The sequence below is a fragment of the Gymnodraco acuticeps genome, unplaced genomic scaffold (assembly GCF_902827175.1).
Source record: "Gymnodraco acuticeps unplaced genomic scaffold, fGymAcu1.1, whole genome shotgun sequence".
In the NCBI taxonomy this organism is placed as follows: domain Eukaryota; kingdom Metazoa; phylum Chordata; class Actinopteri; order Perciformes; family Bathydraconidae; genus Gymnodraco; species Gymnodraco acuticeps.
The window spans coordinates 2,241,475-2,267,782 of NW_022990014.1; the positions used below are offsets into that span (position 1 = coordinate 2,241,475).

The 26,308-nt window shown below is 38.3% G+C and overlaps 1 protein-coding gene across 4 annotated transcripts in view; it reads right to left on the reverse strand.

The window, feature by feature from the left end:
- Window positions 1–1,498: 1,498 nt before the first annotated feature.
- rapgef4 (Rap guanine nucleotide exchange factor (GEF) 4) overlaps window positions 1,499–26,308 on the reverse strand; it is a 34,514-nt gene continuing 9,704 nt past the window's right edge. For 3 of the 4 annotated variants that reach the window (XM_034213424.1, XM_034213426.1, XM_034213425.1), the window contains 27 exons: window positions 18,334–18,406; window positions 15,590–15,654; window positions 14,256–14,306; window positions 14,060–14,166; window positions 12,656–12,777; window positions 12,386–12,569; window positions 12,205–12,289; window positions 11,759–11,819; window positions 11,269–11,345; window positions 11,008–11,154; window positions 9,646–9,755; window positions 7,627–7,712; window positions 7,219–7,297; window positions 6,974–7,124; window positions 6,290–6,378; window positions 6,158–6,188; window positions 5,984–6,062; window positions 5,271–5,417; window positions 4,087–4,184; window positions 3,558–3,683; window positions 3,269–3,447; window positions 3,077–3,167; window positions 2,953–3,003; window positions 2,687–2,774; window positions 2,499–2,563; window positions 2,331–2,385; window positions 1,499–2,192 (listed from right to left, as the gene is read on the reverse strand). In XM_034213424.1, the coding sequence (XP_034069315.1) occupies window positions 2,065–2,192; window positions 2,331–2,385; window positions 2,499–2,563; window positions 2,687–2,774; window positions 2,953–3,003; window positions 3,077–3,167; window positions 3,269–3,447; window positions 3,558–3,683; window positions 4,087–4,184; window positions 5,271–5,417; window positions 5,984–6,062; window positions 6,158–6,188; window positions 6,290–6,378; window positions 6,974–7,124; window positions 7,219–7,297; window positions 7,627–7,712; window positions 9,646–9,755; window positions 11,008–11,154; window positions 11,269–11,345; window positions 11,759–11,819; window positions 12,205–12,289; window positions 12,386–12,569; window positions 12,656–12,777; window positions 14,060–14,166; window positions 14,256–14,306; window positions 15,590–15,654; window positions 18,334–18,406 (2,625 nt within the window). In that variant the 3' untranslated portion in view covers window positions 1,499–2,064. Of the gene's footprint in view, window positions 2,193–2,330; window positions 2,386–2,498; window positions 2,564–2,686; window positions 2,775–2,952; window positions 3,004–3,076; window positions 3,168–3,268; window positions 3,448–3,557; window positions 3,684–4,086; window positions 4,185–5,270; window positions 5,418–5,983; window positions 6,063–6,157; window positions 6,189–6,289; window positions 6,379–6,973; window positions 7,125–7,218; window positions 7,298–7,626; window positions 7,713–9,645; window positions 9,756–11,007; window positions 11,155–11,268; window positions 11,346–11,758; window positions 11,820–12,204; window positions 12,290–12,385; window positions 12,570–12,655; window positions 12,778–14,059; window positions 14,167–14,255; window positions 14,307–15,589; window positions 15,655–18,333; window positions 18,407–23,661; window positions 23,825–26,308 lie in introns of those variants that run through there. The other variant, XM_034213427.1, reaches the window with a different exon arrangement.

Genomic DNA, 26,308 nt, shown 5'->3' on the forward strand with positions numbered 1-26,308 from the left:
GTAATTTTATTTTATGGCCCCAAAACACATAACTCCACATATTGCACACGTGCATGTGTGTGTTCAAGTGTTAGTGTACATATTCTTTGTGAAAGGTCGAGTTCCCGTGGGGGGAGGGGGATGGGCAGAGGCAGGGGAGACAAGGTGCATGTTGTGAACAAATTATTGTTACAGTGGATGAAGGGGGTGGGGCTGGGGTGTCTAAAGTCAAAGATGAATCTTGATTGGGCCAAATTTGACCCCGAGTCACCCACAACAATGCTGCTGGGTCTTCCCAGACCCGAACACCAAATGCAATTATACACTTTTTTTTAGAGACCTTCAGACTTGGCTAAAATTGTCAAAATCAGTGTTGTGGTGTTTATATAGCTGCTGTGGAAGATATCATGAAGCCTTCCGATAAAAAAAACTAGAGCGTAGTTATTATATCATTTTAACTTGAAACGGGTCACGGGAGACCCAAACACAACATAAGGGTTAAATGCTTTATAGGTCCTTTGAATGCTCTGGGACTGCGTGCATATATTTTATTCTTGTCAAATGTTATCTCCTCCATGGCATTTGGTTTTGTTGTCCTCTTTTAAACGGTGTACCTTAAGGCATTGTAAGCACACGAGATGTACTTCCCAGATTTGGTTTATTTATATAAAGCCTTCTCAGTCGTGCAGAGTAACTCATTAAATTAAACTGTTACACATTACTTAACTCAGGTAACTTGAGTATTCTTGTGGTTCATGTCCTTTATACTGTAGATATTAACAGCTGTTTATTGTTTTTAATTGTTATTTTAGTTCATTTTATTATGTTTATACTTTCTTACACCTTTAAAGATTGTAATGCCTGTACATTTTACTGCTGCAACTAAATAATTTCCCAATTTGGGATCAATAAAGTACCTATCTATCTATACATCTATCTACAATTTGTACTTGTTCTTTAAATTAGTAAAGATGAATTTATTATACTCTATTATTATATTGCATAAGTTGATATTCTACTTTTTTCCTCTTTTACATGAATTTGACAGCCAAATGTAATGTTGCTTTTCATGCTGACATGTTATATTAAAAAAAACGTTCTGGCAATTTGCAGACTAGATACAAATTCCCAGGCCCACTTGTACTTTAATTTGGCATTTCCATTTAATACTACTGTAATTTATACTACTCAACTTCATGTTAGAGGAACATTTTATATTCCTTCCACTTACTCACTTAATTTATTTGACAACATAACGTAAAAAATGTGTAAGGTTAATTGAAAAAGAGCAAAATTCAGGAAAGGACAAATACTGACTTCTGATTGGTGGTTTCTCTTATTCTATTGCTCCAAATATTGTACATCCTCTCCTCCTCAATCCTCAGGCGATAATGTATTGGTAAAACCTGAATGGCACTAACTAAACAAGTCTGAGAGGTTTAGAAACTCTTATGGTATACGGAATGATGAACTTATGAATCGTCAAAACAACACAATGAAAGATTGTACAACGCACAAGTACATCTAAAATATTTAATACTTTCAGCACTCAAAAGGTTTTCAGACATTTACTGTAACTCCAAAGAGAAATGTGCTGACATGAATAAAAAAGCAAACAATCATCACAACTTTTTGCATGCTGATGTCAAAATAAATATTTGTTTACAGTTTACAACACAGATTCTCACAAACTTATATAAATATTGTTTGATACAAAAGATACGAAACAACTGAATATCAGGAATATCAAGACTTTGCATTTTTAAAGCATAAGCGTCACATAGTGTTTACGTCTGAAATGTTAATCTGATGAATGGCACCCCTCCCCATGCCTGGTAATTCCTTCAATTGTTGCTGTTGTTTGACTTAGATAAGATGGTGCAGCACAGTGATATGAGGCCACCAACAATTACCGTTGTTAAAGCTCACTGTGATAAAAGGCTTTCTGAAACAATATCTCATTATCTGATACGTCATTAGGTCCTCTTCATGCAATTGCCTGTTTTAGAGTGAATCCATCCCAATGTAAGCGCATGTCATGAGTAAAGCAGCATCAGAGTGTAACATTACTGTCCCTGAGTGGTTTCAAGACCTGCGAGGCTCAAGTCCATGAGAGAGCTGAGTTAGCGTCCTTTGGTTGTCGATCACGTTGAGCTGACGTACGTAAGTGCGAACTTCTGGGTGGCTCTTGCTGGCCAGAGGTGAATCTGGGCCTTAATTAATTGAAAGAATGAGTAAAAATGAAAAGAATCATCAGAAAAAAACGACAGTCTCATTTAAATGCATCATCAAACCTTTTGGTATTCCCATTTGTTCTCGCTACAAAATAAAACTATTGGATGCACACTCACTGAACGGTTGGCTCCGGCAGTATCTCACTATCTTCACCGTGTTAGCGATCATCCGCTGAAAGACAAAGAGCTATAATCAGCAACAGATATCAGCAGTTAAGTGAATGGCTAAAAAAATAGACATTTACAGCAACTGTGAGACAATAATGTGCACCTTCAGAGCCTCACCATTTTCTCAAAATTGACCAAACTGTCGATAAATGTCTTGTTGCCCTCATGAGTAAATGTCATGTCTGGAAAAGACCAATTGTTGAGACGGTTAAAGCTGGTGAAAAAGCATTTCAACAACAAAGGTGGCAAAGGTTCAAATTATGTTGACTTAAAAATAAACGGGTCATCTAATAAACAACTCTGACCTTTGATCAGCAGCGGCATGAAGGGAATGATGGGAGGCTCCAGTTTGGAAACTGTCAGTCGGTACGCCCGGTGGTTCCTGGACGGGTCCTGTGGAAACAATCACACAGTTCTGAGATCTGCCGTCGCCGTGTTAAACAGATCCATCACGATCAGGCCGAGCATGAAGAGGCGAGACCCGCACTTGACCAGCTGACATTGCAAGATGGGGTGATTTATGACAAAAACACTACAGCTCAAAGAAAGTAAGTGAGTCGTTTCAAATTACCATAAAGTTTTCAAATTCTCCGTAAAACTTCTTGAATTTGCTTGGGAGTTTCTGTGGAAAGATTATATTAAAAGGTTAGATTGCAGTTTGGTTAAGAATAATTTTGACACGGACAGGTACCCACCTCCCAGGTCTGACTCAATCTGCACACTGCTGGGTTACTCAGTCCCATAATGATAGCAAAGAAGGCGTTCAGGTTTCTGTATTCCTTGCAGCTTTGAAAGGAAAAATTAAAATGTATGTTAAAGTAGTGAAAAAATTAATTACAAGCTGGGTCAAAGGGATGTATTAAGACACTGAAACAAGGTCCACTTACTGGGCAGCAATCTTGATGAACTTCTTGAGAAGCTGCACCCTCTTGCTGAGCTGAGAACACAGACACACCTCTGTGATCACCCAAAACTGAATCTCATTAAACCTCCTCAGGAACAGGTCCAGGTTCACCGTGGTCTTCTTGACGTTTTGCCTCCCAAACGTGTGGTAGATGAGTTCAAGCTGTAAGACATCAAAGAAAACATTATCATTTATTAACTTTAATTAATTCTATAATATTACAACACGTGTTCTATTAATCAATCAGTTCTGCCGATGGCATCTGGTCATACCTCGTGGACACAGTGAAAAAGCTCCCAATCATAGGAAGTCATGTGGTAAGCTACATCCTTAGAGCTCATTAACTCAAAACCAGCCAACAGCGCTGTAGAGGAACCATCCTGTTCAGGTAGAGGGGTCTGGAAAAAAGAGAAAACAGCCTTTTATGTTTTATAATCATGTAATCTAACGTTTCATGAGTTTGACAATTTAAAGACGATGGATAGAACCACAGAGGTGTGACATCAACATGAGCCGAAATACATCACAATGTTAAAATGACAAGACAAAAATGCAGTAAGCTGCTGATAAGAGTAAATACTGTAGTTTGACTTAACAAATAATACATTGTAAATATCCAATAATCAATACATTCACCAGCTTGCTTAAAAGCTATTTGGATTCAAGAGCGTGGATACTTACAGTTTATAATGTAAAAAAAGTGTGCAGCAACAGTTTTCAGAGATGTACAGCCATGCCTGAGTTTCACTGATCCCTCTTTTATGTGATGACAATGTGCTGTGTAATTAGAGATTAACCCACCAAAGAATCCAACTGATCCCTCCGGCACACAAACAGCCGTCCGTTTACGCTGAGCGTGGAGAACACTGACACATCATTGGGCTTGAAGATGACTTTCTCTGTAGAACAAAAAACACAAAGGTTTAAAACATATTCAATGTAACGTTAGATCCCTTTATAAGACAACACTAAAGACACAAGAGGGTCGTAACAAAATAATATGACAGTGAGGATTCTCTGCTGCCTTTTTGAGCTATGTAACATTCCAGTGTGATGGTTTGCACCTTACATTGATGGTGGTTGTAATATCTTAATAACTATTAAACATATTCATTATTTTGGACAGACATTCATGGTTCCCTCAGGATGAAACCTACAGACTTTGTCAATCCGATTACTTTTTCTTTAGCGCCACGATGAGGTTGACATGTTCCCCTCTGGATGAATTTTCCTAAGATTTTTTTTACATTTTAAACCTTTTTATTGTACATTTGTACACTTACCATCTGCTCCCCCAAATGATGTAATTCATATCAACCTCCGTTTAGTGCTAATCATCAAATGTTAACATGCTAACACACTAAACAAGGATGGTGAACATGATTAACATTGCATCTTTTGAACATCAGCTTGTAAATACTTGTATTAGGAAATAGTTAGAATGCTGATGTTTATGCTGATTAGGCTCAAAATATACTACAAGATATACTTTGTCTGCAACTGTTTTTTTAAGTTTCTAAAAATATCGTTTAGGTATTAGGTATTGTATTTGACAACATCTCATACTGTTCCATTATATGATAACATAATACTATCCTGTAGCTGTTGCTCTTTTCTGTGAAAACTGAGGTGGCCTTGACTTTTGTCCTTGAAAATCCAAGGTTCAATGGTTAGAGATACAGTATATGAGCTGCATCTGCTTACTTGCATTTGATAAGGAAGTTGAGTAAGAGCTGCATTACAGTTTCTGTCAAATACGATGGAACATCACTACAGTAAGGCTCAGCCACCTCATGCTGAATGAGGTCGGTTTTTTTTCAAGCTGCTTTAAAGGCCATTGTAGCACCTACTAGCAGTCATTCACAGTCCACAGCAGGCTGCTAATGTCCCACTCAGGGCATTTATTAGTATATTGGCCTGCTTGGGGGCTCTCCCCTGTGCCGCCTCCAGTCGTTTGATTAGCATGTAGCTGCTGGCGCTCTCACCTCCTGCAGAACTGAGGCTGACTAGCAGCAGGTCCTCCGCTGACCCCAGCTTGTCGGCCACGGCACTGATGACCTCCCTGACTGAGGCGGCCACAGGGAAACGGATAGTCGTGTAGGTGTGGTCACAGCAGTAGACTTTGAGCAGAACTGCGGGCATGAATCAGAGAAAATATGGGAGTGTCAGCAAGAAAGGAAAGGAGAATGTGGCAACGTTGAGATTATTGCAACAATTCCAAATGTAGGGGTTACTGAGTAGATCTGAGTGTCATAAGATGATTTATGAGAACAAATATTCGTACTCTAATCTTTGCTATTCTTTTGAAATAAAGTAGTTTAAGAGGTTGTGACTCATTGGCAATGGTCGTCATAGTGTGATTGTTGAGGCAAATAAATAAAAAGAACAGCAATGATGCATTTCCTCTTCTGCAAAAATGAAATCCACATTATACAAGGATATCCATTCTGCTGACAGAACCAGGTGTGTAGTTTGATGTGCAAATCAGTAACAGATAGCAGGTACATTTCAGAAACCAAACAGGTGTGAGTGTCTCATTCAAGGAAAATAAAATGGCTAAATAAAGGTTTCAAATCGCAAATAGATATACAGTAACAATGACAGACAGTAGTTTGTATCAACAACAAACTATTTCAGATCCTTAGTCCACATTTTACATGCATTAAATTGTATTTGTGGAGATGTTTCCTTTACTCACTTTCATCGATACTCTTGATGGGCTGGCGCTTCTGAAGCTTCTCATCTCCCATACTGAACTGTCGCAGTAAGACTTTGTGCTGTAAAGTTGAACAGATTCAGGCATAATTACATTGTTTGCACAATTCAACTAAATCTACACATGACTTCAAACAAAAGAGAGTTGGTTTCTTACCTTTTTCTGAGAGACACTGGCATCTTCAGTGCTACAATGTGAAAAAAAGATATGTGATTAAGCTTAAGGTATGTATTTGTTTTAATATACAAATGAATCCATAAGTAAATGTATCTAAAAAACCTGACTTACTGTCGTTTTACCCTTCTCTCCAGTTCTACTAGTTGATCCCTGAGGGCTGGAATCGACTCGGCATCATTAGATACCGCCACGAGAAACTCCTGCAGGAAAACACAACAAACTCTGAATTAAAAAAATGTTCAATACCTGATTGACCTTTTAAAATATATTAATCGCTGATAAATTCAGTTTCACATCATAAACCAAAAGTTGATTTGCTTTACCTCAACACATTTATAACAATCATGGGGTGTAAAAACTTGTTTGGTATTATTCCCTATTTGACCTCCCTAAATGCATTTGACAATTATATTTAAATTACTTTTAATGCACAGTTGTTTTACTTGAAGAGTTTGACAAATATATAATGAATAAATACATTGAAACCCTGAATCCAGAGGGGTTTTATGTCTCTTTGAAACTAAACCTTTTTGCTATTTTTGGGTCACTAAAAGAGATTCAACTGTTAACTGAGCAAAAAGCTATACAAATATTATGTGACCCCGAATCAGAAATAAAAAAAAGAAACTACATTGTTGTTGTTCTTCAACATCATAGACTATCACAGAAATATAAATATAAATGTATAACAGAAACACTGAATGCCTTATCACACTGTTTATTATTGCTATCACACTGTACCAATGTCAGCAGTTATAACAGTGGTTAAAGTGTTGCTGATATCTACATGCTGACCTCCAGGAAGGCCACAGGGACGTCCTCCTGCTGCAGCTGGTCTCCGTGTAAAGCCGCCCACTGCATCACCAGGCGGATCACCCTGCGCTTGTTGTTCAGTGTGTAGTCCAGCTTCTCCTGATCAGAGCCCTGCAAGGCCTGAGCGTGGTAGGTGCACAGCAGTTAAAGATACACACAATGCAAGTGGTGCATAGTAGGAAGTGTTTTTCAGCTGAGTTTCACATTTAACCACAAAAAAAGGATAGTGTGCCAACAACACCGGACATAGCTGCGTGTTTGGGATGAAGACACAGTGCATGAGCACAAAGTCCTCTAAGGCAGCGTCTGTGACAGAAAGAAAAATATATCAAACCCCTGCAGATCAAAGAGCATCCAGAGCCGTCAGGCCTTGATCCTACATGGCACGGTCTCTGTCACCTCTGCAGGCAAATGATAACCATATGTGTCCACACAAGCGAGAGTAATTAGATCAGCCCTGTGACATGTGGCTAATTATAGATGAGAACAAACAGGTCAGTGCAGAGCAGCAGAGGAGAGAAACTGAGCCAGAGATGCTGCATACAAGAAAACCCTTCACAGTAAATTATCTTCATATATATTTTGTATTAGATAGCGCTAATGTGACACGCTGAAGGTTGCATGCAGAACAGTACCTGACTCTGAGAATTGTGAATCCAATCGTATCATCTCGAGGAGGTGCTCCAAAATCTTCTCCGGAGTCCCCGACATCACCTTGTATCTGTAGCAACACAGGATAAAACACACCCTTCACTAATCAAGAAACACTGGCTCCTAATGCTCTGCGACAACTGCATGGCCCTCGAGTGATTCGTCTTACTTCAACGTGTGTCTGTGATTGCTTCATTTGATAAGAATCCTATTTACAATCACAGGGTTCTTGGCCTCGGCTGAAGATTAAGGGGAGTCTGTGATGAGAGAAAATAAAAATGTAGGGGCATCTTCTCCATGAAGGAGAATCAACAGAGCCCATCCTCGGTTGTTTTCATTACTTGATAACAGCATCACAAGAGGGAGCTGCATAAGACATGCTGTGTCTTCCCCGTAGTCTTGACACTCTCATGTGTGAGGAGCCGAGTTGATTAGAGGGCGACCCCGGACAAGTAATAGTGACTTGCCAGGCCTCCTTTTTCCCCTAGGAGCCAGGGCCACCATTACCATTAATGTGTCTCTCTATATTACAGCGGCCGCGGTGCAGTGACAGATGCCTCTATTAAGAAAACGCTTGTTGGCTGCGGTGCAAAGGATTGCTGTGTTTGAGCTGCCCACAACTCGGAAATCATTTTCATCTGCTGGTCACCCTGACTGATAGAGTTTAGCATTCACTCTCAGTGTTTTTAATTATATATATTATATCTATATCTGTCAAAACCCTAATTTCCCCCTGTGATAAATAAAGTATTTTTGATTGATTGTTTTTTCTTATTCTCAATACATCTCATGAAAACGCGTAACCTAACAATGAAAGTATGATTTGTGTAGCCAAAGATTGACCTCTTATAATTTCAGATTCTGTTAGGTACAGGGTTCATACACTTTTTCACCAATGATTTTCAATGACTTTTCCATGACTTCTCCATGACCTTTACCTAATTTTCCATGACCAAAAAAATTACTCTTCTCAGCGGTACCACTGAAAATTGTTTATTTTAACATGGAACAGGAAAATAAGGTCTGAAACATGTTGTGCTTATCTAAAACAAATCCAATAGTAGGCTTACTTGCTCCTACAGGCTAAAGCAACTAAAATCTCTCACCTGCAAAATACCTTGTTTCATTACTATACGATACAGTATTTATTATCATTATAGTATAACTATTTCGGCGATTGGATAAAATATAAATTATATTTGATGCAACTTTAGTTACATTTCCATGACTTTTCCAAAATGTTGGGGAAAATATTTTTTTCCATAACTCTTCCAGGGCCTGGAATTAGCATTTTGAATTTCCATGACTTTTCCAGGTTTTTAATGACCACAAGAACCCTGTAGGTAAAAAAATGAGTATTTCCATGTAATACTACTTTTTACTTTTACTCAATTAGATCTCAAAATGGTACCACTGTACTATTTCCTCTACTCCTTGTTTTTGCTAAATTAGGTTATTAATTACATTTTAGATTGATATGATAACTATTCATTATTATCAACCAAAAAATATATTGAGATAAATGAGGCTACACTGCAGAATATAAAGCAATTACAAATAGCCCAGCCTTTACCAGCTCCAACATGTAACTCTTACATTAGAGATAGATAGATAGATAGATAGATAGATAGATAGATAGATAGATAGATAGATAGATAGATAGATAGATAGATAGATAGATAGATAGATAGATAGATAGATAGATAGATAGATAGATAGATAGATAGATATATAGATAGATAGATAGATAGATAGATAGATAGATAGATAGATAGATAGATAGATAGATAGATAGATAGATAGATAGATAGATAGATAGATAGATAGATAGATAGATAGATAGATAGATAGATAGATAGATAGATAGATAGATAGATAGATAAATACTTTATTGGTCCCAATTTGGGAAATTCATTTGTTTTAATTATAGGTTATGATTGAATAATATAATATGCATTTAAACCTGTGTGAGGTGCAGTGCAGTAGATTATGGGTACATTTACTTGTAATGGGAGGACGAGGACCCGTGGCTGGAGGTGCGACCGTGACTCTTCTCTAACACCAGAACATCCTGACCGTGCTCCTTCAGACGCACCGTGTTGGCCTCCACATCCTTCACACACACACACACACACACACACACACACACACACACACACACACACACACACACACACACACACACACACACACACACACACACACACACACACACACACACACACACACACACACACACACACACACACACACACACACACACACACACACACACACACACACACACACACACACACACACACACACACACACACACACACACACACACACACACACACACACACAACACACACACACACACACACACACACACACACACACACACACACACACACACACACACACACACACACACACACACACACACACACACTTCATTTCAATGAGTAATGTCTTCTAATAAACAGTATGAGCCTAAAGCTTTGTAGAATCAATTGACAATAAACAACCGTAATGTTTACAACCCACTGGAAGGTTGTGTTGTTTTATTTGAGCCCATTTCAGTGTCAGTGAATATGACTCGTCTCTTCCACAACTCACAGAATAGCACGTCATTAACTGAATGTTTACACATTTTACAACATCGCACAATCATCTAAAATGTCCAGAGAATCTTGACTCCTCTCTGCTCTCTAAGTCTAACTGTAATTTCCCTGCTGCAGAGACTCTGGTCACTGAGCAGAGTGGAGAGTTGGCCTGTCCGGTGTCCCGTCAGCACACAACCACGCTCACCTCAGCAAACAGGAGGCTTAGACAAAACTCCTGACAAGGCAACAATTGAGTCTTAAAGGAATACCTCACCCCCAAAATGACCTTGAATATTATCTGAGTTCTTGAAAAAAAAGTTTTACATGCATCCAAATAATGAATGAATGAAACAAATCTTGATAAAATTGAGTTAATGGAGTTATTTGGAGGTATTTGTTTTCTTTGTTGAAAGATTCCTAATTTCTCTACAGACCTGATGACAAATCTCCTTCATTTACATCACAGTTCATTCTGTGAAATCTCTGCTTCTGTATATGGAACTGAACATGAGGCAGTCATAATGCCCAGATTTGCGTTAACTGTAGACCACCAACACACCTGTTTTTTGTATCAATTGTTTTAAGTAACATAAGTATTTACCAAAAGGGTTTCATATTTGAAATACTTAGCAAATGGGTGCAGAGCTCTACTGTATCTCAAATAACACATTAAACAGAGTTCATTGCTGCATTGCCGCGTTTCTGCCAACAGAGGGCGATAGAGCTTCTTTAAATCTTACTGTAAAAAGCATCACTAGCTTTTAAACAGAAACTCACCCTCAAAATCCTGTTGAAGTCTTCCTTGTCGACTCTCAGGAAGTGACAGTTGTCCTCTCGCAGGACAATGGAGGCAGCGCGGGGGGCGTCATTAACCAGAGCGAGCTTCCCAAAGTCGTCTCCCTCATGAAGAGTGCAAACAACACCCTGAGACACAGAGAACTGATCAGTTTCTGACCAATGAATCAATGACCTGGTCCGATCTACATCATCATGAGACTGATTTAGGAATAATGTGAACTCATCTGGAGAAATACCTACTTTCCCATAGATGACAACGTTGACTGAGCCCTTCAAAATAATGTACCATGATGTGCCCTCCTCCCCCTGACTGAACACTGAGAGAGAAAAGAAACACAGCATTAGTAGTCTGATTATATTCTTGGAATTGTTAGATTTAATCAGTTAAACTCTGTAATGATCTCTACAAAAAGTAATGATGAATTATATTTCATATTTATTATGTTTGAGGAATTTCATGTTCTACTTGTAGGCCTATTGAACTGTATTTGATTGCCTATGATTAAACACTAAGCTCTCCCAATGTTTTAATCTTACTTGTAATTCATGTTGATCTCAGTGAAGCCGAAGACTATTTTCCACATTGTGGATACTATAAAAATGTTCGATATACTTCAGGGCTAGCCTGAGTTTTGAGCTCTTTGGACAATAAAGTTTCTAAAGGTAAAGTTAAGTGTTTGGCATCAGCAGTTTAAAGAGGTCACACCACTTGTTTTACTGCATTACTTACACACTGTTCCTGCCTTCGCATGAGACTCAAAGATCAGCACTCCTGCCAGCTCTCTCTTTACCTGCGGAGGAGACAGATTTATTGCTCGGGAAGATCAATATTAACACAAATTCATTTTACTTATAGTGCAACAGGGAGCTTCTAGAAAGAGCTAGTCAATAACCTGAACTTTTCCGAAAATTGACTGAATTCAAATCTATTAAAAAAGCCCTGCACTTTTCAGCAATTACTTCTCTTTCTTTCTTTCTCTTTCCTCCAATCAGAGTGATTTCCAGTGGCAATGAGATGAATTTCAAAGGTTGCAACTTGCATCGTTTTCTTCACTCTGCTCGTTAATGAAAGCAAGTCTGAGAAGTTTAGCTTGATTTTTACTGACATAAAAGAAAGGTGCAATGTGTGCACAGTGACCACATGGTTAATATGGCCAAACAAGACATCAAACTCACCGTGGTGGATAGGTGAGATAATGCCTTTATATGGAGCAGCTCTTCATAGATGATCTCCAAATCATCTGCCACTCTTTCAGACGGACTGGAAAACAGGAAATATGTAAATGAAATCATAACACCATCACAATGAATAATGCTATTTAATATTGCTTTAGAAATGGTTTCTTTATAGCCGTACTGTTTCCTCAGAATCATCCTCATGTGGGCGTCCGGTCCGATCTGCGAGAGGAGGAGCAGCGTGTCCTGCAACTCCTCTTGGCTCTCCTTCCTCTCCTCCTCGTCGGGTAGAGGAGCGTCTTCCTGCTCGTCATCCAGGAAGCGATAGAAGAGGTACTTGTCCTGGAAGCTCAGCTCTTGGTCCACTGTAAGCACAACAACACAGACACAGGCAGCAGGGCTTTAATGCAGTTACACGTACATGTGGTGCAGGCACATCACAGACTCTCACCATGGTTGAGAACACCTTCTTCCAGCAGCACCTGCCACATGCCCACAGCCTGAATACGAGAGTGGATGCATGAGCTCTGCTGCATTTGCCAGTCAACCAACTCCGTCCCCACGCAACACTGCCTGGAAAAGACAGGAAAAGGACTAGATAAGATCGTATACGAGCAGGGCAGTTATGTAATATGTTTTGTCTGATGTTATTAATTGAATCTTCTTTCCCCTGCTTTTTATTTTGTGTCTGTTGGTTTACCAAGCTGCCAAAAGCCATAAAAGAGCCTGTATGATCATCCATCAAATGTTAGCATTATAAAAGCAGAGGTGGGAAGTAGTGGAGTACAAATACTTTGTTACTGTACTTAAAGGTGGGGTAGGTCATTTTGGAGAAACCAGCTCGAGTGCGCTAGAATTTAAAAATACACAGCCGGAAGAAATCTGCCACTTCCTTACAGAGCCTCTCCTCCAACACACACGAATGTGCACATGACCAATGAGGGCACGAGGTAAGTTTGTGCACAGGCTGACAGGCAGGTAGGCCATCCAGTTACTTTAGCCGGGCCGGCTAAAATGATTGGTCGTGCTTTTTACAGTACTACGGCTTCCACAGATGAAATTTTGTATGGATTTTTTGTCAAAGCACTTAAGATATTCATTGCTGTCGGGATGTTAAGAGCATTCCATGGAATATAACAACAAGTGTATCTCGAGCCGGTTTCTCAAACTTACCTACCCCACCTTTAAGTACATATTTCTGGTATCAGTACTTTACTCCACTACTTATTTTTTCTGACGACTTTTTACTTTGACTTCTTACAGTTTTAACACAAATACCTGTACTTTCTACTTCTTACATTTTCAAAACAGGTTTGTTACTTTAGTTTTAATCTGTGTTTGGTGGCGTGGTCATTATTATTTAGAGTCATTGCGTGCCTATTGATTTGAACACGATCCGTGTATCAATCATTTCCTGGTCTTCTCTAAAGAAGAGGGACCAATGAGAACTTTGTCATGTTGCCGTTGTTCAGCATCGAAACATTCATTAGCTAACAATGACATTATTGTTCTATTACTATAAAGGGAGGTCAGTTACTCTTTAAAACAGATGCTAGTTATGGGTACTTTTTATTTAAGTACATTTCGAAGCCCATACTTCTTTACTTTTACTTGGGTAAAGAAGTTTAGTCAGTACTTCTACTTTTACCGGAGTATTTTTAAACACGAGTATCTGTACTTCTACTTGACTAAAGGATGTGTGTACTTTTGCCATCTCTGTATAAAAGAAATAGAAAATAAAAGGTGTTACGTTTTATTGTGTTTTTCTTTGCTCACATGGACCCTTGGGGAGTGAATTGAATACAATTGAATATATGATGCAATCTTCCACACTTTTTAAAAGAGGCCAGCTAACCTGTACGTCTTCAGATGGTACTTCCTGTCTCGGATCATGTGAGGCGCCCTGGAGAGGATGGCGTTACGGAGAATATTCCCCGCCCGCAGGATCTTCTCTGAGGGAACCTGCACAGAAGAAGTTTGATCTCAGTACCTGACACATTAACAGGTTATTATGTGTCCTATACATACAGAAAGTTGATTGTCTTTAATACCTGGGATAAGCATCTAAGGTGGGATTTGGCTGGACTTTCAATGAATGACTTCTGCAAAATAAGACAAAGGAACATATAAGATTAATTTAAATTAAATACATCATGACAGTGAAAATTAGACTGAAATTGGTTGAAATTAAAGTGTTGTTTTTGTAGGAAACAGCAGTCAAGTGTTTTCCTCTCACTGCTGGTGTATGACTCACAGTTGACATTAGCCATCAAGTCTAATTGAACTTATAGCTTTCTATATTGCTTCATGGTCAAAATAATAGTCTTTTACCAGCATCTTGATTGATGCATTCAATTACTTGAATGGGACACCACTATTGTGAATTACTGTATGGAAATGTGTTATTGTTTCGTTTGTTTTTTCCCCACTGGGGCCATGGGGGGGGGGGGGCTGCAGGGCTGTGACATTTAAAGTGCATTCTGTGTGCTTCAGAGAGCAACTTGTACATTTATGTGACGGCTTAAAGTTAATCATTTATTAACAAGAAAACGAGTCCACTCAGCACCCAAAGAAGCTTATTTCATACTTATTATTTAAGTATTTATTTGTTACATAAAAATAAAACAAGCTGTTTTCAAACAAAAGAACAAGCATGGTGTGACTATACTCTGTGTCAACATCAATCTGCACAAGGGCCACATTTTCAACCCAGTGGTCAGGAAATGACACCAGGAGAAAGGTGGGACAGGAACAGGTTATGGATGGAGACAAAAACTCCAGTCATCTTGTTTATATTTAGATGAGGTTTAAATAAACTTCACATTCCACACTCTTTTCCATCCTCTGTCTGAGAGAGAAATGCCAAAGAATGCAATTTCTTCAGGGGATCAGGAAGCACACAATGAGTTAGCCTATAGGTTTCAATGACAAACTATCTGCTACCACTCTCTCTGTCCTTTATAACTTTAGACAACATTGAGAACTGAGATTCAGGTTCATATTTGTATTTAGTGTCTCTACTGTCACGTCTCCATGCTTAAATGTTCAAAAAGGTCTTTATTTGTCTCATACTGCCTGTGCTGCAGCAACTCTTTTCACCCCTCTGTCTGAAACCAGAGCCCAGTCTGCTCTGATTGGTTAGCTGGCCGGCTCTGTTGTGATTGTTCAACTGCTTATAGATGTCCCACCTCTTAGCCTATCATATACAATGTGTTGGAGCGCTAGCCAATAGAAGCATGATTGATACACAAGGATGTTTGGGATTTTAGCCATTGCAGACCATTTACATGCACACAAACTTATGTAACACACTACAGGAAAGGGAAACCCCTAAAAAGCAGATGAGGGCCCATTAAGAGTAATTGATGTGTATGATGCAAGCTACCTTAGTCTGATGTTTGGAGACTGGAACAAATGAGTTGTTGCTTATGTTCTCTTTGTCCGGCATCCCTGGTGGGAAAAACAGAAAGTACATTCATAAAGTGATTTAAGATCTGTGACTAACAGAGATCAATGACATGAGTGTACTATTCTCAATGTATCCCCTGAGGAGGTGACAGTACCAAGCCCATGCAGGTCCACGCACATTCATACTTAAAACAGAAGAAGATATGTAAAAATAAAATATGAAGTATGACTTTTAAAACGAATTATATTCATACAAAATACCATTAAATAATTTCAAAGTATGATTACTGCTAGATCCTTTTACTATTTTAACTGGGATCTTTGCATTTTGCATTGTGAATTTAGATTTCTCATTGAATAAAAATGCTATTAGAATATATTACTCTGGCTGTGACTGTACATTGATAGCAAAGGCATGTTAGGGTCAGTGTTAGGAGCCTAAAACTTGTATAGTTCCCCTTCAGGACAAAAGGCATAATCAGTCAAAGCTACTCAGACACTTCTGTATCCGGAGGGAGAAACTCAACTATTCTTAGAAGTGCTTCTCGGACTGCTGATACCAGGAAAAAGGATATAGAATCCACACATTAGATAGAAAGTTGAACATGGCTGAAGAGTAACATTACCCCTGGCTTTACATCCAGGAATAAAACTCATGCATACTTAGTTTACATTGCGTTGCGTTATTACTTTAAGTTAATTGTGAATGTTCTTTGCTGTTAATATTTTGTATTGCGACTTTATGTTTCATAACATGTGTTAGCATTTTGACCACCACTGGACACACTATAATCAAAGGAAATTAATAATGGAAAAAGCTGGGGAAAAATACAATCTGTAATACAAATGTTAGAAAACTAGTTTCAAAAGTCTGATGAAAGTTTATTTCTGATAAAAGGACCATCTGTTAGCAATGGAATCAGTAGTAAAGTTGTAAGTACAAAGCAAAGTAACTATTACGTACAAAGCAAAATAACAAATATAGTATTTTTCTAACTTTAAAGAATAGTTTTAGTTCCCTAAATTAAACCAAATGTAGTTCTCCGGTCATTTCGGGAAGCAATGAAGGTATTTTGTCATTTACGTGTAAGGCATTCTATTGTGACAGTATTTGTGTTGTATGCCTTCCTCTCTCACACTCTGACAGTATTTATATGTATATGCTGCAGGTCTGTAAATAATCTGTTTTTGTCTGTTTGTCTTTGAAAGGCTCAGCTGTCAATCATGTTATTTATGATGCTGCCACACTGGTGGTCCATCCAACATCACGCCACTCATTCAAGTGTCACAAGAATTGACATGACATCCACAGAAATACAGTTTTTACATGTGAGACGTGAATCCAAGATAAGATATTACAAAAATCAAAAATGTATTTTGGAGACAAAGATAAGATTCAGTTTCAGTATGTGAGAGTTGAGAGCGAAATGTTTAGTATTATTGAATGGCTGAAAAACAAGTGTGCTTTAAAAGGTGCTCAGAGTGTCACTGAATGCATGGCTGAATGAAACAATGCCAACTTTAAAGCTCCTTCTGTTAACACCAAAGTGCTGTAGAAGCTCAGCGTGGTTGTAACTAAGAAAACTATTCAAAGTATGTTTAATTTATTTGACTTGGCACTATCGTTACAGAAGCACTAAGCTTGGCTGGATGTACTGTAGTGTGCAGGAGAGTGCCTCAGCCTCCAGCTGCTGGATGCTTGTGTGACTTCTGTCTTGGTGCATCCATGCATACATTACATACAGTAATTCCCCTAACTAATGTACTGTATACTGCAAAAAATACTAAGAGCCCTGTTTTTACAGAAGCTGCTCCACGGCATGTTACACCATATTAAAGTAGACACATCAATGTTAAAAGTGAAGCTCAAAAGGCTACATTAGTCAATACAATCATCTTTGATTGGAACATAAACCAGAGAAACATTTTCTTTAAAACCTGTTCATCCTTTATGAATACATTGAAATATACTACCAGCAAGCCAACAGACTCTGTATTTTCCCACTGCTCTTTGTCATCCTTATGGTACATGACTCTGCAGCAGGTTAAGTGCTCTGTTTCAGCAAAGCAAAGTCAATATTGAGTTAACTTCCAACAGAAAGACATAAATAAAAGTATCAGCCTTTATCACAATGCAAACGGATGAAAGACAGTAATGTAGTAATGCAGTTAGGGGGACAGCAGAACCATTACATAATGTACAAAATAAGATGATCTGTGTTATATTACACTATCTAAAGATTGTAAAATCTCATTAGACAAACACAATAAAAGAGTTACTGTAAAAAGTAAAGTGAGGACATTAACCGTACATAGTGTTCTCTATCTTAATACATTTTTACATTTGAATACAATTTGCATACCAACCTTGAAACCTTGGTACAACATGAAAGCAGCTGCACTTAAACTAAATGCTCTGCTCTACCTGTTTCTGATGATGTAACTTAATGTCACTTAAAATGTGACCAAACCATGTGCACCAACTGCTACATTTTAACATTTGGGAGCACCTGCACTTTGGTATTTTACAGTGAAATGTTGTCTGAAGAACCTGTAACAATCTTATAAAATGTAATGTTCAGATAAGGCTTCAAATCAACCATACTGGGAAGGTAAATACAACAATAACTTACCAAGTTGACCCAGATATATCAACTAAATATGTGTTTGCTGAGCCTAAACCAATCAGAAATTATTAAGAAGTAATTGATGGTTACTTACTGTCACCACTACAACCGCTTTCCATCACACCATATGGTGGGGCGAGCAGTCCAGCCATGCACTGATGATATTTCTGAAAAAAAAAAAATTACAAATCAGTCATGGCAGTCTCTAGTTGACAATAAATGTTCAGTTTCACAGAAATGTGTCATCTGAATCACATACAAGATATAAAAACAGCATATTAACACACGGGGTTAATATGATTTCAGTACATTATGTGTCAGGAGTGTAGCAGAGTTATAACTTGGTAAAGAAAACGTTGTCCTTGTGTCTCGTCCATTTATCCACTCGGCCAACATGCTGTAACTCTTCAGCTGACAGATAGAGATTTTTCCATTTTTATCAGGATTGCCTTCAGCGAAGATATACTCAGAGTATTGACTTAGAAAATGTGTCAGCAAAACAATGTGAAGAATTATCAGCAAAATGTCTCTTTAGTATCAAGTAAAATATAACCACTGTACTGATTTATTATTCGGGCACATCATTCTGGTTTTGCCATAAAAGGAATTTGCCTTGGTGTATTGGTGCTATTGGTCAGCTTTCAGTTAATTGGGTAAACCAGGTTAAAACTGACTCCTTAAATAAATAATGTTATTTGAGTTATTTTTGAAATATTGGTTTTATTTTGGTGTTTTAAACATCATTATTAATCAAGAAACTCAATACAACTTTTGCCAAAATCTAATTCAGAGTTTTGGTATCTACTCTTTTTTTATTTGTTTTGATTCTTGAATGTCGTGCAGGTCGCAGAGAGCCGAAGAGCCGCAGAGCATGACAACAAACATGCATTTGTATACATGCTTTATATACCATAACTGTGCCCTGTAGACTCAAAATATGTTATGTAATGAACAACATAATGCATCCCATAGACTGTTGAAATGTCATGTTTCTGTCCGTGACACTGAGGTCAATCCAAGCGTAGCAAATGAGCAATACACAATATATTACCTTAACATTCAAGTCTATACATTCAAGGCCCCCTTGCAGCATTTGAAAAGCTGTGTTAGTGGCTAGCATACATTAACTAAAGAAATATACCAAAGATATATTGATTTTACAGAGGTTAATCATCATATCATTATTAGTATCTAAAATGGCTTTTTAATCTGCATTGAATCCCTTTGTTGTTGCTTTTTAAAATACTCCATTTGCATCTGTAAAATAAAAATAAAAACACACTTGATCAAATAAAAGCATGTACTCTAATAGGAGCTAATTGTATTTTCTATCTGATTTCAAACAGGTAGACTGATGGTTCAAGATTAATTTGTGGTAAAAGACAAACAGAAAGTGATTATGTGTCAGGGCAACTACGCTCCGAGTCGATAAAAAGCTGATTGAGGACCACTTACTGACCGCTCACTTCTCTCTACCTTGCAATCACATGTTCAAAAGGACCGAACAAAAGCACGCTCCATTTGTTCCTAGTTGTGTAACGTCATGTTTTCAATTCAATTCTGTTAATCACTTTAGCATCCCTTTAGGGGCTTCCTTCAATTAAGAAGCAGTTCAGAAACGTCTCAACGACCTGTGTTTTAACCAAATTACTTGTTGCTACTTCTCAAGACACTGAAAGATATGAATTCATGCTAACACCACACTCAGATGTTAGAATGGGTGTTTTGTGTTAGGTATAATATTGCACGTACATCGACAAAACTGAAGCCTCAAAAAGCCTATCTTTGATGACAGTTAAAGGATTTAGGATTAGGGAGGAGCACTTAAACTAAGCTACACATGAACAAATAAACTCAACCCCTCTGAGACAATAAAGCCTCTCCCTGAGGATCCAGTACCAGGGTGGGGGTGCTGTTTTAGACCAGGCTTAGGACCATTGTCAGGTGTGTAAAAAGCACTCAGTTTTTATCTTGTTAGTAATGATGTCTCTGACTATAATGACACTTAATGCTTTTGTTTCTTTTACAACCTCCAGCTTGCCATTAAGTCTGATTGCATATAAGAAACCATTAATCTATTAGACGATCAACGGAAACATTATCAACAATATTCCTTTAAGTCTTTTTGTTCGGAATATTCCTTAAAGTATAGTAAAGTGATCAATACGATTGTTCGCACATCCTGACAGTCAGATATAACAGCATTACGCATCATGTAGAGCAGTGCTTGAATTGGGCCGGTATTCACCGGTACGCAGTACCGGCACTTCTGATTTTTACCCATGTGGTACCGGCATTTCTTACTGAGTACCGGCAAAATGCCGGTACTGCCGGTAGATGGTGAGTGTACTCAGGGACGAGGATTCATTTAACCAGCCGCCAGTAGGAGTCAGGCTTTACTTTCTTTTATATCCATAAAGAAAAAAGTAAATCTGTTTACAGTTGTTTCATATGGATGTTAAGAGGTATCCATATATCTCTTCATTTTGCTCTCAAAGTGCACCAGATTGATGCATCTAACTTCAATATTAAAAAAAAAAAAATCTTCCCGGGGGAGCATGCCCCCGGACCCCCCTAGAGGGTGTCAGGTCCACATCCCACTTATAAAAATAGCACTTTACCCCTGCATCCCCTCTAATCTCAGATGCACCCTGAGTCATTTTGTTTAAGTACAGTGAGCCTTTCTAAAATATACAGTAAAGAGACAAACCCACCAGCATTATAGGATATACTTTATGACTTTGAGCCAAATACTTGTTTTTGGGCTGCAAATAAATTGACTTGAAACAGTTGTTGATTTAGAGTACTAGCACCTTTTTTATTCCTATTCAAGCACTGATATAGAGAGAACTGCAGTTAAACTACAATTGTGACAAAGGTTATAATTAATAGATAAAAGGCCACACTTAAAGATGTATAAGCCTTGTCTATAATGAATTAAATGAGCCGTGTTACCTTGAAACACAAATATTCATGGCAACACTTCATGTCTCAATAAAACAACCATTGGGTGTGATTTATTGTGCATCTACTTCCTCTGAGTCTCTCGCTTTTTAACCTCAACACCGACAGAGATGTCTTTATCATCTATTATCTTCAGTAGTAGAGGAAAGCCACACCTGTAAATGATTTTTTACGATCACTGAGTTGTTACTACACATCAGCTGTTATGGGCAGGTCAATAGTCATGAAGCACAAACAAGACTTCACTGGGACACACACACACAACACACACACACACACACACACACACACACACACACACACACACACACACACACACACACACACACACACCACACAACACACACACACACACACACACACACACACACACACACACACACACACACACACACACACACACCACACACACACACACACACACACACACACACACACACACACACACACACACACACAACACACACACACACACACACACAGCTCTGAACAGAACATCCACTTTTTGTCTAAGTGGTTCAAATGTTTCTGACTCTACACGCGGATGGAAAGCACGCATACACCTAAAGGCATTTTCAACTGGGTCAATTAATCCGACATTCAGACAGCATGCACAATGGTGTAGTCAGACAGCTTAGAGTGTTGGATTCAGTCTCCAAGAAATGATTGAGTTCTTCAAACTGATTCCATCTCAAGATTATGATCTGTTCCTTCAAGGAAATATACGCAATGGTGATAAAACATTTACAAAAACAAGGCACCTAAAGGCAACAAAAAAAGCCATTTGAAGACATTTTAACCAGACATACAATCCATTACTAACAGACAGCAACATTTATTTTCTCATAGTAGAGGGAGGCTACTCCCAAAGTTAGAGAAGCAAGACCTCATGTTAGATCTTTAGCGGCTCACGTAGTGCAAAGACTATCTGACAGTTTGGATATAAAATTGATTATTTTTTCACAACATTACAACTCTCTAAAGCTGTCATGAAATGCTTAAGGATTCAACTTTTTAGAATGTATAGATTTTTCAAAGTGGATCCACAACACAACAACACATGAGGACTAATTTGACCTCAGTGTGATGCCAAAGAGTAACGTTTCTCCATGTTTAAACATATTCAAATTACTTTGTGGGTATTTGGATGTCAACTTTAGTGTAATTTGCCTATGGCGTTTGAATTTATGTTATTGTGACATGTAAAAAGCTGTATGAAAGATACCTGGCTATAGTGTTGACGTCGTAGACTATAGCACGTAGGCAACGCTGGTTTCCTAATTGCATGACTGTCTTAGAATATCTCAGCTTTATTTCTAAGAAACACATTTGTATTCCTCACTCAATGACAAATGTCTGTAAATACAGTACCCACCAACAGCAGCAGAGTGAATGTACCAGTCAGACGAGTGAGTCAGAGATGTTGCAAATTCAGCCAATTAAGAATTATTATAAGCAATACAAGTCACTTAAATATAGTTTTAATAATCTCAAGTCATTTCGACCCATACTTTTAATGTGAAATGATTTTACAGCTGAATTGATTTACAGTGTTGTAATATCTTACTTGTGCACATCTTTAGCACTCCCAGGACAGACAGACGTGCAACAGATGCCGTGTCTAAATTTCAGTCGTTTGAGTTTATGATCCTGCCTTCATCGCCACACAGATTTGATCCTTTCATGAAAATAAGGTTTACAAATGTGTTTAATAACAGATGTGCTTCCTCCAGTGAAGCTTGGTCAATAGTTTATGCTTATCTGCCCTCAAACACTGACTTCACTGTTTGCAGCAGGAGTAGGCTACATATCTCGTAATCCTTCTCAAAACTAAAATGTGTAATCTGTAAAGCTTGTCACCATTGAGGGAGTCCATATCTATATCTGATGCACATGTTGTTATAATTGAATTCAGAGAAAAGTCTTATTGTTGTCACATCAACACATCAGTGAAGATCTTAACCAAGTCATCTCAGAGCACTTCAGGCTCCTCCTCTGTCTTTCATGCTTGAACACAATATTGCATTGTGAGCATTAATGTGCATGACTGAACTTCTGTGTTTTGAATAATTCACCCCAGATTACATAACCGACATAGTGCAAACTGTTCTCAAGGCAGTCACACTTAAGGCCACGGAACATTTAGGAGGAAAACCCCTCGTAAAAGTTTCATTTGTCTTACGCTCTTTAGATATGTTTTCCCCAAACAGAAGCATTTAGTAAGAATATCAAAAGAAAGTTTGTTTTAATCATACTTTAAGCAAGGAGGAAAATACTGCATGTTTATGTTGACATTTGAATTGCAATATCTGAATATCCTGTAAGTAAGTAAGTCCAGTAACACCAGCAAAAACATTTCTATACACATTTCTCTCCAGCATTGTTTTGACCCATCTTTTAGCCAGTGTTTCTCATGCAACAAATGAACTGGATCTTCAAAAAAGTTTACAAAGATTACCTAAAGATGCTACCAGCGTCCCATGCAGCCTGTTATTGTTGTCAGTGACTGGGGGGGTCCTCCTCTTCATCAGGCAGACAACAAACACTCCTGTAAGTCCAGCTCTGAGAGTCATGGGTCACACACACACATCAACACAGTGATGGAGATGCAGCCGCTCCGTCAGCCCGACACACACTGAGCAGCAGTAGGTGATTACTTAACTCCAGTCACACAAGAGAACATGCTGGATCTCTCCCTCTCTCCCCCTCCCTCTCTATTGGCCTTATTGTTCCGTCTCCCCCCTCTCTCTCCATCTCTCCTCTCTCCCCCTCTCTCTCCATCTCTCCCCTCCATCTCTCCTCTCTTTCTCTCCCCCTCCCTCTCTATTGCTCTCATGTTTTTCTTTCTCTCTATCTCTCCCTCCCTCTCTCTTGATCTCTCTTTCTTACTCTCCCCCTCTCTTTCTCACCCCACTCACAACCTCATCGCCTCTCCATCCATCTTTCTTTCTCTCCATTTTTATTTTATTTATTTATTTATTCATTTATTTAACAGGGACAGTGCACATTAATGAACATTTCTGTAAATGTGCCAGAGTTAGCCAAGAGGCTATTCTTCATCTGTAGTCCCTGGACAGATTTTAAAAGTCAACCTAAAACACATTTCATTTCATTCCTCTCTCCCCTCTCTCTTTATACATATATAATGTATATTGCTCTCTCTCTTCACCTCCCCCCCTCTCTTTTGTCTCACTCTGTGTCTCTGAACATAGTGGCAGAATTTATTTAAACGTGTGAATTTTCCTTTGTGCATCCAATCCAGCTCCTAACTGTACAACAGTATCCTGTTCCTATCACTGATCTCCTTCCTCTCAAGGACACAGACCAGATGGCTTCTTATCTGTGACCTTGTTCTGTATAAAAGCAACAGGACCGCTGCATTAAACTCCCTGAGCACTTCCAACCAAAAAATAAATCAAACCATCAAAAGCTTATAATATGTTTTTTTGATGGCTAAATTGTTCTTGAAACTTTCTACCAATATTTCTTAAAAAATACTACTCAATGTTCTGACAGATGTAGTGAAATGCAGCCTTTGGAACTAGGAAAAAACAACCCTTATATGATACAAAATATTACAGCTAAACACAATATCTTGCCCTATATCACAAAACAATGTAAAATGTAGCACAGTTTATGGGTTTTGTAAAAAAATTATTCCAAAGGTGACTAACTATCATACATGTGTGATGTCTTGAGCCTTATTAAAACATAACCTCAGTGTTTGCTTTTATTTAACTTTCATCTATTATTATTTCTTCATCTATGAGAAACCTCCATTTTTCATATTAAGAAAGGGGAAAACATCAAAAAGTATAATATAAGTAAATAGCTGTCACACAGAGTCAATAGTCCAGATATAGATTGATGTATATGTCGTTAAATCACGTCATTTCAAATCTGCCTTCCTGTCGCTTTACACTCCTGACAGTAAACAGCATGTAATGGGAAATAATGTTTTATTTTGCGCATCCTGAATTTGATGGAATAAAGGATTGTATTGAGCAGGAACAAATTAAAGATAAGGCAATTTTACTAAATGTATTCTGGATGTCAATTTGATGGAATAAAGCACTGCAGAAATAACATATTCCTTTTTCCGTCTTTACTCTGCCTGACAGCAACACATTTGATTTGAAATGATGGATTTGTTTGGTTTAAATTCAGTTTAGACAGCTCCTGCATGCTGTGGTTTAACTTGAAGAAACAGATCAACTAAGTGAAATGACAAAAGTATTTGTCAAATGTGTAAACGCATAAACACAGCGGATATATGGGCAATAAATCCGAGAGAAATCTAGTTTGTATGGCAGCTGAATGACTTCATGCTCAGCATTATATTATCTTCTGGACACGTTGTCTTAAGAGATGTGTTGGTATTTTGTATGTTTATGGTTGATGTGACTCGGACCATTGTATTTCTTTGATTATAATTTAATCGAAACACGTCACCTTGTGGACTGAAGTAAGTATCAAATATTGAGCTGATAATAGAAATCAGCATGGCCAATTGAAGTTTAAATGTTTTATTTTTCAGGTTGTTCGTGTTATGTGCTTTTGAAGATCTAACAGCTCTATGAGCAGAGAAATGGAAATAAAAAAACTGAAATATTATGATATAATCTTCCTACTCTTTCCAACACACATCTGCTGTGCACTCGTTCAGTATGCCCTGAATGTGGAGTGCTACCTAGATGCTGAACCACCGGAGGATCCATGTGGCTGCGTTTTACAACCCCCCTCCACCCAATCCTTAGACACCAGAGGGCACGCTGCGTCCCTGCCACTTCCTGTTCATCAGCCTTCACCACTGGCTGCCCACTAGGCTTCTTCTTCTATGGACCGATGACACAACAACCCCCCCTCTCACTCTCTGCTCAGCACCCAACAGATACGCTCCGAGAACTAAACACACGTGAAAAATACATACAACTGTAAGCATCTATAACTCAATGTTGCTCTGCAGGACTTTCCCCTAATGATGTGAAATCAAATCAATGGGTAATTATCTAAAATATTAAAGCTTCCAGAAAACAATAAAAGATGATAAAAGCGGTATTCAGGCCACGCGCAGGCTGACGTGACGGTATGTGAGCTCTCTTATA